The sequence below is a fragment of the Dromiciops gliroides genome, chromosome 3 (genome assembly GCF_019393635.1).
Source record: "Dromiciops gliroides isolate mDroGli1 chromosome 3, mDroGli1.pri, whole genome shotgun sequence".
Lineage (NCBI taxonomy): Eukaryota > Metazoa > Chordata > Mammalia > Microbiotheria > Microbiotheriidae > Dromiciops > Dromiciops gliroides.
The window spans coordinates 409,627,435-409,646,980 of record NC_057863.1 but is presented as its reverse complement, the minus strand read 5'-3'; the positions used below and the strand labels follow the sequence as shown (position 1 = coordinate 409,646,980).

Genomic DNA, 19,546 nt, shown 5'->3' with positions numbered 1-19,546 from the left:
TCTGCTAACTTTTGAGTGTCTCCCAGAGCTTTGTCCCGGGCCTTCTTTTCTCTTTCTATACCATTTCACTTGGTGACCTCATTAGCTCCCATTGAATTACTGTCTATGCCAATGCTTTTCATATCTATCTAGCTCTAACCTCAAGATTTACATGTCCACCCGACTATTAGGTATCTCATATTGGATGTACTGTAGACATATTAAACTCAACAGGTTCAAAACTGACCTCATTATCTTTCCCCTCAAATCCTCCCCACTTCCAAGCTCCCCTAAGTCATATCAAAGACACCCGCATCTTCCCAGTTAACCAGGTTCCCAACCTGGGAGTCATCCTCAAATCTTTCCTCTCTCTTACCCTACCATGGCCAATCTGCTGCAAGGGCTGTCAATTCTACTTTCACAGTTTCTCTGGATTATGCTCCTGTTGCTTCCTCTGCCACTACCACCCCCTGGAGCAGGTCCTTATAATCTTACACTCGGACTAGTACAATAGCTTTATTCAAGGTCTCCTCACCTCAATTTTCTCCCCACTCCTGTCCATTTTCCACCCAGCTGTCAAAACACAGACCTGACCATGTCTTTCCCCATTAAAGCATAAGCTCCTTGGGTATAAGTGCTGTCTTTTGACAACCCTTTTTGCACTTGTTTCCCCAGCCTGGCAGAGTTAGTACTTAACTAAATACTTTTTATTCATTCATTATATTGAGTCCAAATCTGCTTCCCTGTACTTTCCATCCATTGGTTTTAATTACTTACTTTTAAAAGCATTGCTAACATGGTAAGCAAGGTATCCACATATCCATACATTTTGCCTTGTGAGTACAGCAGAGTGGAGCGATGGAGTAGTAACTTCAGTTCCTAAATAAATGAGTAAATGATAAATGGTTTGATGCCCAATCATTTGGGTATCAAAGAAAACAGCTTTAAAACTTTAATTTAAAATATTTGCTTCATAAATTGTGACCTTTAAGATTTGGCTCAAGTCCCACCATATGTAGGAGGCCTTTCCTGATCTCCCCACCACCAATACTTTCCCTCTAAGATCACCTTCCACAAACACTATATGTGTCCTGAAGATAAATGGTTGTCCCCTCATTAGAATAACTAATAAATCACAACAAATGTTCTGGGAATTGTTTTCATTGGGATAGAGAGACAGATAAATAGATGAAATTTAAGTTTGAATTTCACTTTCTAAGAACACACTAAATTTAATGCATTCAAATCAAACTTTTGAATTTAAATTTTATTGCCTTATTTATATATGGATATAAACAACATTATCAAATGTCCTACTCCAATGCCTCATTGTGATATGAGTTGTCAAAAGGTAATGCTGTTGGAATGTAAAACCCGTTAGGTCCAATGTTCATTTGGAAAGGCTTTGATTAGAGCCTTAGCAATACACTATGTTACTTATACAAGGATCAACTCTATAAATTTGGTGACCAACACTGTTTTCAAGTTAATGATGATTCAGCTAACATACTTAAAGAAATATTCAAAAAATTTGAAAGGTCAGAGAATTTCATGGCTATGGGAAAAGACCCCAGGGAGAAGTTCATCCTTTATACTTTAAAATTACTGCACAATTTAATATTTATTTTCTCTTTTCTACTTGTTTTATGTCTCTACCTCCTGCCTCAACTTTCAGTAGTAATTATAAAGCATACATCTTTCCATTGAGATTAATTCAGGTCTTGCCATTCTTTTTTAAATTACCTATATTTCTTCTCATGCTAATCCAGAAGAAAAAGTTGTTCCAATCAGCTAGAAAAATTCTAAGACTGATGATTTTCAAAGAAAAAAGTGAAGTTCAGAGAGGCTTATGACCAGATAAGCCAAGATAATTTTTTCCCACAAAACATGTGTCAGTCTTTTAGAGAGTGTGGAGAAAACAGTGGACAGAGTATTGATATCAATAGAATCACAGATTCATTTATAATATACCTTAGTATAAATTATATGTTATTCTTCTATTTTATCTTAGCTACAAATCACATTATTATTTAGATTAAACTGTACAGGGTCTCAGGGGATGGAAGGGGTAGAAAGGGATGAACACTATTATATAAAAATGAAATAATGCATAAAGTATGATGCCCATCTCACCTGTTGTGCAGCATTTGCATCTTGAGCCAGAGTATCTGGATCATACATTGGTTCCAGGGCCTCAAGAGCTTTTTCAGGACGACCCAGCTGCTGCTGAAGAGTGGAAAGAGAAATTCTTGCATCCAAATGTAATGGAGCCAGATCAACCACTTTGCCATAGCTTTCTGCAGCACGTTCCATGTAACCTAAGGCCTTTAGACATTCTATAGAAACATAAAAAACAAAATCAAAACAGAAAGATTAAAATTTTTACATACCGAAACATAAAATTTTAACAGTTCTCAGTGCTTTTACTAGAATAAAGTCCCCAACCTACCCCCAACCCGGAGTTACATTTGTTAAAGAAAAGTTATTTTCTTTAAAAAAAAAAAATCAGAATTAAGTACAAAGATTAGGAAAGGAATTTTAACATTGTGAAAAGTTTTATTTAATTATGATAGAGTCATAAATAAGACCAGTACAATACATGTATAATCAAAATATTCAAATGATTTGAAATGACTATTTAAAAAATGGATATAGGGGCAGCTAGATGGCGCAGTGGTTAAAGCACCGGTCCTGGATTCAGGAGTACCTGAGTTCAAATCCGGCCTCAGACACTTAACACTTACCCACTGTGTGACCCTGGGCAAGTCACTTAACCCCCATTGCCCCGCCAAAAAAACAAAACAAAAGAAAACAAAAACAAAACAAAAAAATGGATATATATATATATATATATATATATATATATATATATATATATATTAACCTATATCAGATGACCTTTGAAAGACTTACAGAAAATAAGCCAGGTGCCAAATACAAGGAGGTAAGCATATGTTCTGATGGTGGGGGAGGGGGGAGGGAGGGAGAAAAATCTGAAATTGGAAAGCTTGTATAAACAAATGTTGAGAACTATCTTTACGTGTAACTGGAAAAAAATAAAATACTTTTATCAGGGAAAAAAAAAAAGAATGGATATAACCACAACTCAAACTGGGTAGGATAGCAAATTACTCAATTATTATTTTGCATCAGTTTTTTCTACCAAGAATCATGTTCTTGAGGCCAGAAATGAGAGAACAAAAAAAGAGGTTAAATTCAGGATGGATGAGAAAGAAATAATAGCACTGAGGAGCCCTAAATGAATGACCTTTGAAGTGGCTTTGAATGACCTTTGAAAGACTTACAGAAAATAAGCCAGGTGCCAAATACAAAGAGGTAAGCATATGTTCTGATGGGGGGGGGGGGGGCAGGAGGGAGGGAAGGGAAGAAAATTAAATATGCAAACTATGGGCCAGTGACCTTGACTTCCATTTCAGGAAAAATTTTACAATACATTATAAATCAGATGATTCATAAACAACTAGGAAAGGAAGCAGTGTCACAAAAACCTGTATCAAATCATGTCAGACTAATCTCAATTTATTTTTTATCACAGTTACTGAACTTGTAAATTGGAAGAATGTCATAGGTATGAAATGAAAAGCTGATCATTGTCATTTCCCTATTCAGTAACTCCAAAGGTTCCCTAGTGCCCCAAGGCCAAAACATTAACTCCTCTATTTGGCATAAAAGCCCTTCATAACTTGGCTAGAACCTACCTTTCTAGCCTTATTAAATCTTACTTCCCCTCCATCTGGCCTTCTACCTATTCTTCACATGACACTACCCTTTTTTTTTTCTGCCTTTGTGCTGGCTATTCCCCATGCCTGTACAGATTTCCTCCTCACTTTCACTTCTTCCCTTCAAGATTAATTTCAAGTCTCATTGTCTACATAAGGCTTTGAGTGATTCACCCAGTAGCTACTATTCTTCCTACCAAAACTACAACAGCATATACTTGTACATATACATAGTTTCCAATAGAATTTAAGTACCTTGAGGGTAGAATTTTTGTCTCCGTATGCCCAATAACTAGCATAATGCCTAGAACATAGTAGGCATTTAATAAATCCCTGTTGATTGATTGATAGTATCCTATCCAATGTTTGTCCATCCTGTACAACTCTAAACCTGGATTACAGCAAAGAATAGGGCAAAGATTCTCATATTATACTTATGGACAATATGGAAAGATGAAAGAAAGATGGTGAAATGATTGGGTTGATTCAGAACTGGTTGAATGATCACAGAAACCCAAAAGGTAGTCATGGATGGTTTGATGTTAACTTATAATGAAGTCTCTAATAAAGGTACATAGACCTATGCTGTTCAATACACGCTAATCAAATTCAGAGATGACATGAAACTGAGAGGAATAATCAACACACTGCATAAGAGTAATTATCAAAAAAATGTCAACTGGCAATGATGGGTCAAATCTAACAAAACAAAACATAATAAGTACATATTCAACATATGGATAACACGGCTTCTAAGGTCCCTTCCAACTCTACATCAAGGTTCCAGTTCCACCACTTACTGGCTGTATGACCTTGGGCAAGTTACAACCTGATTTCAGTTTCTTCATCTGTAAAAATGGAAGAAATACTGGCTTTATCTATCTTGTGGGTTTGTGAGGATAAAATGAAATAATGTATGCAAAAATACTTTTTAAAGTATAAAGCATTAAACAAATGTGAGCTGTTAGTCTTTTCTTGAATTAAATAAACTTCACACAAAAATTAGTTTTTAGAGTAATAAATCTGTAATTCTGTTGTCATTTTTCAGTCATGTCTGACTCTTCATGATTCTATTTGGGGTTTTCTTGGCAAAGATACTAGAGTAGTTTGCCATTTCTTCCTCTAAGTAAATCTGTAATGGCGTGTGTGTGTGTGTGTGTGTGTGTGTGTGTGTGTGTGTGTGTGTGTGTGTGTGTGTGTGTGTGGTGAGAATCAGAGAGCCACCAAGACATTTTGAGAACCAGGGCAGAGGAGAAAGCATGAGGTGACCTTTCTGAGATTTCAAAGGTCAGATTGGAGTCCGGAAGTTATGTCTACCACCTGTAAGTCATGTTAATCAATGGACCAGCCAATTAACTTGGAGCTGTGTGTGTGTGTGTGTGTGTGTGTGGACTGCCCTCTTCCGGTTCGACAGGGGCTTTCTGGTGGAACTGAGGACATTCTCTCTCTTAGATAGCAAGGTGAAGGCGGCTTTTCCTTTCTCTCTTTGCTAACCCCTAATATACTTTAATAAATGCTTAATGGCCAAAGACTGGTGCTAACACCTCTAATTTAAGGTGACCACACGTTATTTTAGACATCACAGTTAAATATTTTTAAGCTTCACAGTATATATAAACCTCTCTGAACTTCAATATCATCATCTGTAAAATGAAAAGATTGAACCAGATGAGGGGATACCCTTTAGAGCTATAATCAATGATCCAATAAAAGACAGAAGATAGGACATAAATGAAAACATTAACCCTTTTAAACCAGTATGTCATTTAGTAAATTAATTTTCTAGTGTACTAGTAAGTTCCAGCCTATGTCTGTTGAAAATGGAAGAAATAATTTCATTCTCCATATTAAATCAATTTACATTACTAACCTGCTGAAAACAACAATAAACCTAGAGTTGGTATTTTTTTTAGTATCAGCATTTCAAATATTTATTAGCATCTTCAAAGAGAACTGCCTCCCAAAATGCGAAACTATCAAGATTTTTACCTGCATGCCGGAGCCAGACTACTGCTAGGTTATATCTTTCTGAGCAGACTAATGAAGTGAGGAGGGGGAGTGCAGAATTATATTCTCCAACATCAAGAAAAGCTTCAGCAACATCAAGGTACAAGTCTCCCATATCTTCAGCATTCTGTTCCACTAACGTGGTCAGAAGAGACTGTCATCATAAAAAACAAAGGCTTTAGTTCCACATTCAGAGGATAAATATAAATTTATGTAAATGTATGTTTCAGTTTAACTCAAAAACCAATGTTATCAAGAAAGACTTGAGTAACAATATTCAATATGAGTTTCCAAATTTAACTGGAGGAAGGTCACAGTAGGGGTCTCATCAGTTGTCTAGAGAAATGAACTAGTGAACTGTACCAAATGGAAGATAAAGAATATATAAGTAGCATTTAATCAGGAACAAAGAATTTTGTTTCAACCCGTACCCAAAAAAAACCCAAGTGTCTTTTAAAGATCCTAATTTCTAATTCTAACCAAATTTTTTCTCACGTTTAAAAGGAAAAAAGTAATTAATTCAATTTCAAGAAGAAATTATAAGGATTTGGTTGGAAACAATAATAAATACTCATAATAAACTCCCTGGAAATCAAGAAACGTAAATAATCTAGATCCAAGTTACAATTTCTGGTACATAGGTAAATTGACAGTAATATTGCCAAAAGTAATCTACTTTATGGTAACTTTTTACTTACATCAAGTGGATCAAGGATATTAAGGTGAACTAAGCACACCATCAATTTAACAGTGATGTCAATTGGCACTCCTTCAGGTACAGTGCAAGTAACTTTTTCTTCAGCTGAGGAAAAAAAAAATTATTTATATAAAAACATTTCTCATTTCTCTGTATAGCCTCTACACAAAGTAAAGCAACAGTTTCCAAACTCTTTTCATCATACACACCTATTAGTAAAGTTTCTGAGCACAACCCAGTCCCCCACCCCACCTATCTGTGTCTATTTATAAGTTATAGATACTGCTGTGAAAGACCATTAAGAGTTGATTACATCAAGATTCTGAACCTAGATGTCTGGAAGGATGGTGGTATCCTAGACAGTAAAAAGGAAATTTGAAAGAGTCTAGAGAAAAGATAATGTAGTAAGATCTAGGGTAAAGATCACAACTTTTTCATGACTGTTCAAGCCTTGAAATTCACTCTGGCCCATCCTAAATGAAAATGGGGCAGGCAAGACTCTTTCTCACAAGTCCCTGTTCCAGGGCACAAAGGTTGCCCTCTGAGGGCTACCTGTCAAAGCCACAAGGGGGAAGATGCCAAATTTAGAAGTGGGGTGAAGCTTAGGCCCCCACAAAGGCAGGGAGAGGAAAACAATAGGTAAGATTGTGTTTGAAATAAGCTCCAAAACTGGCCACTATGTGAAGGTTAGAATATGATTCACCTTTAATGTTAATGATGCCAAAATCCTGGGTTTATCCTTGTAATGGCTAGCTAACCACAGCCATATTTCTTACAAATGCTAAACAGTTGGAGCAGCTAAGTGGCACAGTGGATAAAGCACCAGCCCTGGATTCAGCACCACCTGAGTTCAAATCTGGCCTCATACACTTGACACTTACTAGCTGTGTGACCCTGGGCAAGTCACTTAACCCTCCCTCATTGCCCGGCAAAAAAACAAAAAACAAATGCTTAAACAGTTTATACCTTCTTTGTCTTTACCACAAGTAACAATTACTCTTTAATATACATACTCTAACATCCTGAACACCTTCATGAATTCTACCTCTAAATTAAAAAAAACTTAATTTGGCTTTCTAACTCAAAGAGGTTGGTCCAGTGTTTAATATGAGACTTTCAATAATAATAATAATAATAATAAATTTTTTAAAAGAGACTTTCCTTGCATTTGAAAAAAATCTTACATTTTATAGTAGTTAATAAATCTTAATTTTATTAAAAAGTATAATTTTCTCAGTTCAGAGAAACACTGACAGGAAAACCCAAATATGCAATTTGAAAATAATGAAATCAAAAGATTAAAAAAAATAAATAGGGGGCAGCTAGGTGGCGCAGTGGATAGAGCACTGGCCCTGGATTCAGAAGGACCTGAGTTCAAATCCGGCCTCAGACACTTAACACTTACTAGCTGTGTGACCCTGGGCAAGTCACTTAACCCCAATTGCCCCACCAAACAAATAAATAAATAAATAATGCACTAAATTTCTTTCAGAAAACTGGTTATAAGATGATGTTGCAACAGCACACTTGGCCTAAAACTTCATTGAGGCAAAGCTTAGGACCAAGATAATCAAGATTTCTAAACTATGAGACTTTTATTAGCCATCTTTATTTTATTGTTATTATCATAGAGCTTTAATCTTGTCATTAAGAGGAAAAGTCGTGTCACAAACTTATTCACAGTTTATTATCATTCAAATATTACATGTAAAGTTATAAGATCATAGAGCTGGAAAGAACCTGAGAGGTTTTATCATTATGACTGTCCAGTCCTATACCAAGAATCTATTTTCAAGTCATTATAGACAGGTTAACACCACTTTGCTTATATCCACAGTCACCAAGATTCATAACTTCCTTTTTGCCTTTTTTTTTCTCCTCCCATAACCAATGAAAGCTAAGTCTCACTAATGGCATCCATCCCCTTTTCTGTACTTACACCATATCCAACCTAATTCAGACCCTCATTACTTTTCACCTGGACTACTGTAACAGTCTCCTAGCCAGATTCCTGGCTTCTAGTTTCTCTAGTTTCTATCCCATATCACCCACACAAGCTGTCAATATGATCTTCCTAAAGACAAGTATGACCATATCACTTCCCTACTCAAGAACCTCCAGTGGCTCCCTACTGTCCATATTCTACAATATAAATTATTCACTTTGAGTTCCTTGAACTCAGCATTCTAGCTCTACTACTGAGAACCCTTAGCTATTTCATGGGATACACTAAAGGGAAGGCTTTCCTTAACCTCCTGGTTGTTAGTCCATTTCTCCCCTGCTCACATTATTATGTATATGCTGATCTGTTTACGTATTGTATTCTCCTAAGTAAACAGTAGCTCTTTTTCATTTTTTTTTTTTGTATCCCTAGAACCTAGTACAGTACCTCATACACAGTACAAGGACTGAATAAAGTTTTTGGATCGGACTGGATGAATATGAGGCCCTTTCCCAATGATGGCTGTCCTTCTCTGGACACTTTCAGGCTGTTCAATGTCTATCATAAAATGTGATTGTTGAGAAGTGAACACTAAGTGCAGATGCAGTCTGACATGGTACAGCACAATACTGTGTGTTTATTATCTCCTTATCCTTGGACACTCAGACTCTCTTAAAGAAGAAGAATGCATTAGCTTTTTTGGCTTCCATATCATGCTGGTGACTCATACTGAGCCTACAATCCACTAAAACCTTCATGTCTTTTTCATATTAACTGCCTTTTACTTTATCATCACCCTTCATTCTCTACCAACCCAAATAAACACTGATTACAAAATAACCAAGAAAAAACTTCACTCAACTGATACTTCTCTCTCTCTAAGTTACATCTTAATTGCTAAATCTAATGGTCTTTTCTCAATTCTCACCCTCCTAACCCTATCTGTTGCATCTCTAAGTGCTGACTATCCTCTACACATGGATACTATCTCCTCTCTGTTTTCCCAACACTGATCTCTCCTAGTTTCACTCCTATGTGTTTGACAAGTCTTCTTCCTCAGCCTCTTTTGCTGAATCAGCATCAATAACATATCCCCTAAACTATGCCATGTCTCTGCAATGGGTCATCTCCTCTCTCTCTCCTTTCTTACTTGGTGATCTCATCAGCTCCCTGTAACGACTGGAATGACGCCACCTGCTGGAGACTTACTGTAGAAAAGCTCCACCATGAGGTGACTGTCTCTGAGGGTAAGACCATGCATCTTTTCTTTGGCGTCAGGAAGTGATGTTTGCTGGTGGGAGGAAGAAGGGGGAGGCTGGAGCTCTGACTCACTCTTTCCTGGGGACTCCGGCAGAGAGCAGAGCTAGGAATGCTCTCTCCCTTTAATAGATAGGAATCTAGGCCTTTTCTTCTCTCTACCAAATTCTTATTCTCCTTAATAAATGCTTAAAAGTCTAACTCTTGCTAAAGCTTATAATTTATTGGCGATCACTCATTAGATATTTTAGACAATAAAGCTAGAATTGTACCCTTAACATCCCAGAGGTTTAATTATAATCTCTATGCAGAGTAGTCACAGATCTATATTATCCAACTGATTTCCAAAACTGAATCCATTACCTGACCTCACAAAACTATCCCTCTCCTAAACTTTCCTATTTCTATCAAAGATAACACTATTCTTCCAATCTTTCAGGTTTATAACATTATCTTTGACTTCTTATTTTCCTCATATATCGAATCAGTTGCCAAATCTTGTTTCTACTGCCACAACATTTTTTTTTTTTTGCAGATGGTCCCTTTCCTCTACTCACACAACCCCCATCTTAGTTCAGCTCCTTGCTTCTCAAACTAAACTATCGCAATGGTTTCCTAACTGGGTTCCTTGCACCAAATCTCTTCCCACCCCAATCTATCTTCCACAGAACTGCCAAAGTTTGTCCTTAAGCAAAGATCTGATCATGTTACTCTCCTCTATTCAATAAACTTTGGTAGCTTCTTATTGTGTCTAGGATAAAATAAAAACTCCTATTTTGCTTTTAAAGCCCTAACCTATTTTCTCAAACTTGCTATATGTTACTCTGGGCAACAGAATGGTTCAGTAGATAAGAGTGCTGGGCCTAGAGTTAGAAAGATCTAAATTCAGATCTGGCTTCACTTACTTACTGTGGCCTTAACGCAAGTCACTTATACTCTGTTTGACTCAGTTTCCTCAACAGTAAAATGGAAAAGAAAATAGAACTTACCTTCCAGGGTTGTAAGGATCAAATGAATTTGGGGGGGTGGGAGGGACAATGAGGGTTAAGTGACTTGCCCAGGGTCACACAGCTAGTAAGTGTCAAGCATCAGATCCAGATTTGAACTCAGGTCCTCCTAAATTCAGGGCTGGTGCTTTAATTATCCACTGCACCACCTAGCTGCCCCCATGAAATAATATTTGTAAAGCACTTAGAACAGTGCCAAATGGAATATAGTAAGTACTCAATAAATGTTTGTTCCCTTCATCTTCCCCTTCCCTTGCTCTAAAATCCAGTCAAATTGGCCTTTACTACGTTTCTCACATGATACTCATTTCCTGTCTCCATGCTTCTGTACTGGACAACCCCATGCCTAGAAAACATTCTCACTTGCCTCCACTTTCACAGAATCTCTCTTCCTTGAAGACGCAGCTCAATCATCAGTGTTCTACCTAGTCTTTCCTGATCCCCCAACTGCTGGTGACTTTTCCCCCTAGAATGTAGTTATTTTGTATTTATTGTGTATGTACTTTTTTTTTTTTTGCGGGGCTATGGGGGTTAAGTGACTTGCCCAAGGTCACACAGCTAGTAATTGTCAAGTGTCTGAAGCGGGATTTGAACTCAGGTACTCCTGAATCCAGGGCCGGTGCTTTATCCACTGCGCCACACAGCTGCCCCGTGTATGTACTTTTAAATGCACATTTTGTCTCAAGATCCTTAAGAGTAAAGACTATTTCTTTATTTTTTTTTGTATTTGTATTCCAAATACCTAGAAATACCTAGCACAGAACAGATGGATAGTAAATGACTGATGTCACATTGATGTCTCTTCCCAAGATCATCCATTGACCTTCAATTGTTTTTAAAATGCAGCCCATGATTTAAAATTGTCACTTACGGATAAGAATGTCCTCTGAAAAAGCTTCATTTGTCATTTCCTTCTGAACATCCATCAAATCTTTCCCATTTGAAACAACAACAAAAAATGGTTAAGTATCAATATTGAATCACATCAGGTATATTTTTCATTTATGAATGGTTTAGGAACCATTTAAATTCTGATTCATAATCTAATCCTATACATATTAAAAAGCATTCCCAAATGAGACTTTATTTTTAAAATTAAAAACGAAAAAATTATCTTCTAAGACCAATTCATGGAAACTCTATCATCAGGTTTACTGCATTCTGAAAAACATTTTCGTTCATTCACTCAACAACTAACATTTACTGATTCATGCTAAGTGCTCTGGATGATAACTAAAGGCATTACCAATCTATATGTGATGAAGAGAAGACAAAACACATACGCAAATGACTATAATACAAGGTAGAATAGGGTAAGTACTATAAGGGATATAAAGTGCAAGAGGAAGTTCAGGGGGAAAAAAATTATATTTGATTGGCTGGACCAGAAAAAGCTTTATCAATGTGGCATTTCAACTAGTCCTTGAAGGACTAAGAAAATTCTGTCATAAAGGGATACAAGGGAAGGCATGACAAGCAAAGGGGAAAAGTGAAGCAAAAGTATGGAAACAAAACAAAAAAAGGCATATTCAAGAAATGGAAAAATATTTAAATGCAGGCACTCCTTCAACACCCCTCAAAAAATATCTCACAGACCTACTCTCTAAACTAGAGTTATCAAACTCCCTAGCACTGTAGGCTAAACTCAAAACTCCCCAGAATACAGCCCAAATCAGATTACAATGTTAACTGGAAAATGTTTAACAAAAGAAATAAAAATACAGTACAAAAGAGTTCATTTGAGGTTTTCTGGGTCGATATGCAGCAGCAGAGATCAATTTCTATTTAAGTTTGACACAACTGCTCTAATTCAGTCTTTGTTTACATGCAGAACCCAAGCCCTGCTGCCATCAAAGCAAACTGGATCCTGCACCCAAAAGCTATGAAATAAGCTCAAGCTGCTATAGTAAGAACTCCTCAACTCCATTACACTGCAAATTCTATTATACTTAGCACATTTACCTTTTTTATGTTTGTCTATATCTAAATCTATGTGCTCTTTGCACACAGTAAGTGCTTAATACATGCTTTTGAACTGAATGATGGTGCTAATACCATCATAGCACAGGGAAGAGTTTGGCCTAGAAATCAGAATGAACTTTCTAACCAGCTCTATACAACAGAAGTCAGAAAGTTACTGGTCACTAAAGCAATTTAATCTTTATTCAACTCAAACTGTATTACCTCCTATTTAATTAATTATTTAGTTCTATGAGCTTTGGTTACTTTTTTTTTAAAGGTTTTTTAGGTACTTTTCAAAAAAGCAAATTGCTTAAACTTTCAGGACTCTTAGTGTACTGTTTATTCATTTCATTCTTCTCACTTCAATGAGCACAAGACAAAAAACCGAATCCATGAGATATATACCACACTGAACATCAATTTACTGATAATAAAAATTTACAAACAAGAAATTGTGATGCAATCAACCAAGGGGCAAGAGACTAGGGAGGAAGCTTGAAATAAAATATCTTTGAAGAAAAAAATTCTTAGAAAAGTTGGTTATGAAGACATTAACTTTAAAATTCAGAAACCATTGCAAAGGCATAACAATCCTATTATACACATAATATTACCTCTATTCTCTTCTGACAGGTTTTTTTCAATAACTCTTTTCCATAGTACAATTCCAGAATAATCAGTAATAACCTAAAAATACAGCAGAATTGTAATTTATTTCACAAAAAAAAGAATGAATGGAAAGTAACAGCATATGGGTTACTTTAGAAAAATATCTTTGCAATTTAAAGAATAATTCAACTAATATCAATCATACCTTATAAAATGAGATTTTTTAAAAGTCATTACAATATACTGAAATTCAGACTTGGACCAAACACTAACTAAAGATGTATAAAATTCAATACTGAGAAAATTCAAGTCTAAGAATTAAATATACCATGGCTATTAGGGCAACCATACTAAATACCAAAAAAAACCCAAAAACCCCCACTGTACCTTAGATTTTTAAAAGCAGTTTAAATGAGTCTTCTTTTTAAAAAGCTTGATTACTGAATCAGAAAGCAATCATTATAAGAACATACACTGTATGGGGCTATATCCCTACATCACAGGGTCACTGTGCAGAAATCATTTTTGTAAAGTATAAAACTATATGATTATGAGTTAGTTATTATACATACAATCAACTGAGGGAGTCAATTTGTCAAATTCTATTTTTATTTTTAATTGAGAAACGTCTATTATTCCCTTCCACATTGAGCAGAAATCTGTTCAAAATCTAAACCTGCCACATATAACTTCTCTTACCTCTAATGCTTTGTCGTGTTGCTTGTTGGAAATGTACAGTTCTGCTGCTATATTAACATCTTCCATGGAGACAAGATTCTGGTGTTTTGAAAAAGCTTCTTCAATTATGTTAATAGCTGAAGTGACATCACTGGCTTCATAATAACTCCTTGGAAGATAAGCATACAAAAATTGACTGAAAATTAGTTAGTTTAGGTTATCAAGCTTTACCTATGTTCAACATACACACAATTTACAATATTTTTCACTAACCCAACTTTTAGGGTAGAAAATTCTTTCATTTAAAAATATGTGAAGTATACTGAAATATTTCTCCAAAGACCTCATAGAGAAAGAGAGATTTGTGTATAGCTCCTATATAAATTAGACTTTTATAAGCAAGTTGTAATACAAGATAGAATAGTGTAAGTGCTATAAGAGGTATAAAGTGATATAGATAGTAAGTTCAGGGGAAGAAAAAATTATATTTGACTTTAAAGCAATTATCAGGCCAATTCTACAAGCCAGGGGTTGGCTAAGGCCATAGTTTGCTGATTCCTACTCTAAATCATAGATCAGATGCTAGCACAAGATAACTGATCTTATGGATGCCCTATAGACAGGAGAATGTGCCAACCAGACCATACTCCTCCAACAAATATGGAATATGACAAATAAAAAACCAGGCTCCTTTGGACAACCAAAACAGTTCACAAGCTAGGAAAACTAACAGTTTATTTATAGAACAACAGGTTGTATGGTAATCAATCAATTGACAAACGTAAAATAATAGCACCATAGCTTGAGAGCTAAAAGAGATCTTGGAAGCCACCTAATCTAATGCCCTCATTTTACAAATGAGAAAACTATCCATAGCTACGAAAGGATTTCTTTTTGCTCTCCTCTAAGTGACCTTGTATAGCTAAGTCAGGTACCTATTTAATGTTTATTATGGTATATGGTACGAGATGTTGCTCTAAGCTTAATTTCTCCCAGAATGCTTTCTCATTTTCTGATGTCTTTGCTGAAAGAATCATTACCCCCATTCATATCCATGTTCATATTCAAGTTCATACCCTTGAGTGTTCAAATGCTTCTGGGCTCAATGTTCCTAATCTGTTCCAGTGATAAACTTTAGTCTCGATTTATTTTTAATTATTTCAAATGTCCTTTATTGATAATTTTTATTATATGCTCAACTTTTATAATATTTATTATATGGTCAATTTTTGTAAAGGAGCCACAAATGAAAACCATGTACATTCCTTTCTATTTCCACTAGGTAAATGCCAAAGATCTAGCATATGTAATTTTTCTAAACTTCTATTCAGATCCCAACATTTTTCTTGTTGGGTTTTTTAATAAAATTTATATAGTCCTAAGTAGGACACATTTAGTTCTATAACTATTATAGCTCTGCTGTCTACTTTTCCTTTTAATTTAGTTAACCCTTAAGTAGAACTTGCATACTATGCCATTTGATTCATCTATGTTAAGCACTGAAATTATTCAATAACTGATACCTTTAAACATAATGTAATTTCTCCATTTATCTTTTTAAACATTTCTCTTTTTACTGTTGACTAGTCTGAGTTCATGATAACTATTCCTGTTTTTTTGAATTAGCTTAAAGCATAATAAATTCTATTCCAGCCCCATATTTTAACTCTGTGAAATCATACTGTTGTATTCATATAGTTCCTGTGTGTATATTGGGAAGGAGACCAAGTATTTTATACACCCTATAGTTACTTGAAATGGAATTTCTCTCTCTCTCTTCCTCCTGGGTTTTATTAGTAATACAGAAAAATACAAATGATTTTTGTAGATTTACTTTATATGCTACAACAGTGATGAAGATATTAACTTTTTGGTTGACTCCTTAGTGTTTTCTAAGTGTATCATCATATTACCTGCGATCATTTTGTTTCTTCTTCACCTATTCTCTTTCATTTTTTTTTCTTTTTGTTACAGCTAGCATTTCTAACACTGTTGAACAGCAATGATGATAACAGCCTCCAGTGCTGCAGAGCTTTCTTCTGCTAGTCCGATCTGACAAGAGCGTTCTTCGTAGGCCTCTTGTGGGTTCCTGTTGCTAGGACTGCCCCAGCCACTGTTCTGGCCATTTCTCCTACTGTTGCTCCAATCAGGGCTTGCAGAGCAATATGGTCGGCTCAATCTCCTACTACTTCATTGGTTCTTCTGCTGACTTCTAAGTATGAGTACCCTGTCTTTGGACCTCAATTTTTTCTAAATTCTCTTCCTTGTGACCTCATTTATTTCTAAAACTTCTTTTCTCCTATCTATGTAAATGACTTTGACATTTTTCACCGGCCTCAGCCTCCAGTCCTACTTCCCCCACCACTATCTAAGTATTTCCACTTGGCTGTGCACACTATATCTCATAGTCGACATCTCCAAAACTGAACTCATCATCTTCCCCTACAAAAACCTCCCCTTCTTCCAATCTTTGCTATTTCTGTTGACCCTACTACCTACTGAATAAAATATAAACTCCAGATCCTGGCATTTATGGACTTTAATTTGGCTCCAACCCATATTTCTAGCTTTCTTTTACTGCCTCTCCCTTACCCTTCCTCTTTCTATATTCTAGCAAAACTAGAATAATCATCTTTCCTTATCTTCTCCTAGCCTTTTCTACTTCTGTATATTTAGATATACCTCCTTCCCCTTTCTCCCCTTATTCCTAAAAATGCTCACATCTCCAACTGCTCAAATCCTTCTCTTCCTTCAAGGGTCAGCTGGCTCAGAAGCCATTTCTATCATGAAGCATTCTCTGATACCCCAATCCACAGATAATCTTTTTCCTCAAATCCGTGCCACTCTATTTGGGCAGCTATGCTACATAGTGGATAGAACACTGGCCCTGAAGTTGGGAGGACCTGAGTCCAAATCTCATCTAAGGCACTTACTAGTTGTGTGACCCTGGGCAAGTCACTTAACCCCAATTGTCTTAAACATCCAGGGCTATCTCTAGTTATCTTGCCACTGGACCCAGATGGCTCTAGAAGAGACAGTGAAGTTGGTGACCTTGTACAGTCCTCCCTCACTTACATCGAATTCACTTCAAGTCATGACATCACCCCAATGTCATGGTCCTTTTTGTGAATGAAGGACAAACAACAACAGCAGCCCCTCTGTTCAACCTGATATAGTTACTTATGTTCTAACTTGTATTATTGTTACTTGTATACATGTTCTTATTTAAATCCCTAAGAGCTAGCACTGTGCCTTGTAATAAAACCACAGTAAATTTATATATTCCAATTTAAATCAATTTACAGTTATAAGGGAAAATAACAAAACAATATTGTTGCAAATGTACACTATCACATTTTAATTACAGAGATTTGATTAGGTTTTTGTGTGCTAGTCTGAGAACATAACCACTAGAATAACTGTTTCTAGTAGAACATTCCCTTTAGAATAAAAGATTCTTGAAGGCTGGGCCAATTTCACTTTTGCGTGTGTATTCCAACTGCTGGGAACAGCATTTGTTACTTAGTAGGCACTTAATAAATGCTTGCTTTTTGTGGGGCAGCTAGGTGGCACAGTGGATAGAGCACCAGCCCTGGAGTCAGGAGGACCTGAGTTCAAATCCGGCATCAGACACTTAAATACTTACTAGCTGTGTGACCCTGAGCAAGTCACTTAACCCCAATTGTCTCGCAAAATAAATAAATAAATGCTTGCTTTTTTATATTCTAAGCTTCAAATAGCCAACTTATGAAGACCTTTTACAATATACCTCACTTGTAAGTTGGCAACTTCTGTTTCATTCATGGCTCCACTGAAGCATAACTACCTGAACCTGAAGAGAAAACTGCATTCTATTTCAAACATACATGTCTAGCTTTTTTGACATGTCAAGTACTGAATTTGCTATTTCGAGTATTAAAAAAGCAAGAAGTTACAACAGGTTCCATACAAACTTACTTTGCCATATCTCTGGCCAACTGCATGAAACGCTCTCCATCAAATGGGGATAAGAGGTTTAAAATGCGTCTATAACCATCCATTGCCATTTTATGTTCTCCCATCTGTTCATAAAGGCTTGATCTTTCCCAAAGATAACGAACATTTGTAGGATCGTACTTAAGAGCTAAAAATACAACAAACAATATATGTTCTACTTAACACACAGCAAAAATAGGGTACAAAATGCTAATCACTCTATTTACATGATGTTTAAACCTAAGGCAATTCACAGTATCATAGATTTAGAGCCAAAAGGAACCTCAGAAGTCATTTAATTCAAACCCCGTCATTTTATAAATGAGGAAACCGAAACTAAACCAAGACACAAGTGACTAACCCAAAGTCAAACAAGTAGTACATGGCAAGTCTAAGATTCAAATCTAGACCTTCCAACTCCAAATCCACCACTTTTTCCACTGCATCGTCATGGTTTTTCCAGTTCACCTCTGAGTCAAGGTACCCAGCCTCAGGTCAGAATCTTCCAGGGTGGCTCCAAGCTCTTAAGTAGGCATCATAAGATGCTCTGGAACCTCCCTTTTGGTCAGGGTTTGGGCCAGCACTAAAAATAATAATTAACTCCAATCTCATACAAACATGTGGTTCTTTTTCTTGTAGCAAATCCCACAATGAAATCAAGGTGAGACCAATAAATAAAATTACCACATTGTAAAGTTCTTCCTGTCAAACTATCCTGGTCCTAGTTTGTACCCTAACTGGGTGACCCAAATCTGAAACTTCCTTACAATCTGGCCTCAGGTCAGCAGCTTCTGTGACAAATCTGAGGGAAAACTTTTTAAAAATTAAAACTGAAGTGTCTTGGGCTCCCCTACACAGGAGATCTTCAATCAGAGGCTGCATGGTTACTTGCTGGCGATGCTCTAGTCTACTCTACATTCAATAACTTCTGAGGTGCCTTCCATTTCTCAGAGACTGACATTTATTTTATCATTTATTTCTTTCTTCTCAGAAAATACACTGAACCCATTAAAATCAATTCTTCAGTTTCTACACAAGAACAAACTTTGACTCTAGAGTTGCCTCCGTGACCATCTAGTCAGAAAGAAGTTCTGGATCATATTCAATTCAAAGCTGGAACACACCTTAAAGATGCACCCAGGTTCTATGAACTGAACCCAGGATAAAATTGGCCACATAGAGATGGTTTGAAACCAAAGTATCCTTCACGATAAAGAATTTAGTCCTAGTACCATTTGTCTCACTGATTTCTCTTTTATACAACATAAAAATTTACTACTAACAAATGTAAAATTAGGAGGATTCGAATTACAAATTTCCAATCTCAGTAGAAAGTTCAAGTACAAATTAAATTCATTTTTCAAAAACATTACAACAAAGACTAGCAATTAAAATAATTCTAGACTTTGTCATCCAATATTTTATCTATCTATTACAGTGGATATAAAAATATGTTAAAATACATTACCTTTTGTATAGCAAAAAATAGCCTGCTTAATGTTGTCTTGTTCTAGTGACATTTCTGCCAGTCTAACCCATTCTTCTGTATCACTAGGGTTTAAATGTGCAGAAATTAACTCAAATTGCAATGATTTCTCCATGTCACCTTGGTCCTCATATATCATGGCAAGTGTAGAAAATGGTTCATAAGCAAGAGGAGCTATAGGAGACAAAATTTTTTTCAATACTTACA

General features: G+C 36.1%; 1 protein-coding gene across 1 annotated transcript in view; it reads right to left on the bottom strand.

Moving 5' to 3' along the window:
• GTF3C3 (general transcription factor IIIC subunit 3) overlaps nucleotides 1-19,546 on the bottom strand; it is a 47,866-nt gene that overhangs the window by 20,061 nt on the left and 8,259 nt on the right. Inside the window, 9 exon segments of the mRNA XM_043997954.1 lie at nucleotides 757-858; nucleotides 2,113-2,315; nucleotides 5,709-5,880; nucleotides 6,425-6,528; nucleotides 11,501-11,560; nucleotides 13,206-13,278; nucleotides 13,900-14,047; nucleotides 17,836-18,001; nucleotides 19,322-19,513. Of these exon segments, the coding sequence (XP_043853889.1) occupies nucleotides 757-858; nucleotides 2,113-2,315; nucleotides 5,709-5,880; nucleotides 6,425-6,528; nucleotides 11,501-11,560; nucleotides 13,206-13,278; nucleotides 13,900-14,047; nucleotides 17,836-18,001; nucleotides 19,322-19,513 (1,220 nt within the window).